General features: G+C 33.2%; 1 protein-coding gene across 1 annotated transcript; it reads left to right on the forward strand.

Annotated features, from left to right (window-relative positions):
* Positions 1–116: 116 nt before the first annotated feature.
* LOC109593525 (uncharacterized) lies at positions 117–1,098 on the forward strand (the record flags this gene model as incomplete). The annotated part of the gene is made up of 9 exons (XM_020008569.1): positions 117–191; positions 281–373; positions 418–480; positions 532–594; positions 639–701; positions 748–810; positions 857–919; positions 964–1,026; positions 1,073–1,098. Coding segments are annotated over exons 1-9 (552 nt in total), but the record flags the coding sequence as incomplete, so codon positions are not given.
* Between the last annotated feature and the right edge of the window lie 10 nt (positions 1,099–1,108).

The raw sequence follows: 1,108 nt of genomic DNA on the forward strand, positions 1-1,108 counted from the left end.
TAAGGAGAGACTGAAGAATGAGATGTTAGCAGAGAAGGAAAGAAAAAGACAAGAGCAGGAAAGAAAAAAAGAGGAGAGGTTGGAAGAAACCAAGAGAAAAAAAGAAGAGAGAGAAAGAAAGAATAGAGAGAAAGAAATGGCAAGGATGAGAAGAAACAACAAAAAAGCTGCTGAAGATACATGTATCTCAGGTATATATAAGCATTGTCACTTAAATTAAAATTATTAATGTGCATGGCCAGAAGTATTTACTGTAATTTTAACTTGTTTAACCATTTAGATTACAGTATCTCACTTGAGGAAACTTACTTGTTCTCATATGAGTCAAATGAGCCGAATAGAATTGCTGGACGTAGCACAAGGGCTACTAAAAGTAAGAAATGATGACAAAAATGAAATTATTATTCCTTTTATTAGGTGTTACTGCTAACGAGAGTATTGGAGGTACTAGAGTTGGTCGTGGTAAAAGGACTACCAAATGTAAGAGTTAATGACAAGAAACAAGAAATGTAATTATTGCTCTTTTATTAGGTGATACTGCTAATGAGAGTATGGGAAGTACTGGAGTTGGTCGTGGTACAAGAACTACTAAAAGTAAGAAATAATGACAGAAAATGTAATTATTGCTATTTTATTAGGTGTTACTTCTAATGAGAGTGTTGGTGTTACTGGAATTGGTCGTGGTAAAAGGACTACTAAAAGTAAGAAATAATGAAAAGAAATGTAACTATTGCGCTATTTTATTAGGTGTTACTGCTAATGAGAGTGTTGGTGTTACTGGAATTGGTCGTGGTAAAAGGACTACTAAAAGTAAGAAATAATGAAAAGAAATGTAATTATTGCACTATTTTATTAGGTGTTACTGCTAATGAGAGTGTTGGTGTTACTGGAATTGGTCGTGGTAAAAGGACAACTAAAAGTAAGAGATGATGACAAGAATTGCAATTATTGCTATTTTATTAGGTGTTACTGCTAATGAGAGTGTTGGTGTTACTGGAATTGGTCATGGTAAAAGGACTACTAAAAGTAAGAAATAATGAAAAGAAATGTAACTATTGCGCTATTTTATTAGGTGTTACTGCTAATGAGAGTGTTGGTGTACTGAATG

The sequence above is a fragment of the Amphimedon queenslandica genome, unplaced genomic scaffold, assembly GCF_000090795.2.
Source record: "Amphimedon queenslandica unplaced genomic scaffold, v1.1 AMPQUscaffold_1100_Cont26885, whole genome shotgun sequence".
Taxonomy (NCBI): domain Eukaryota; kingdom Metazoa; phylum Porifera; class Demospongiae; order Haplosclerida; family Niphatidae; genus Amphimedon; species Amphimedon queenslandica.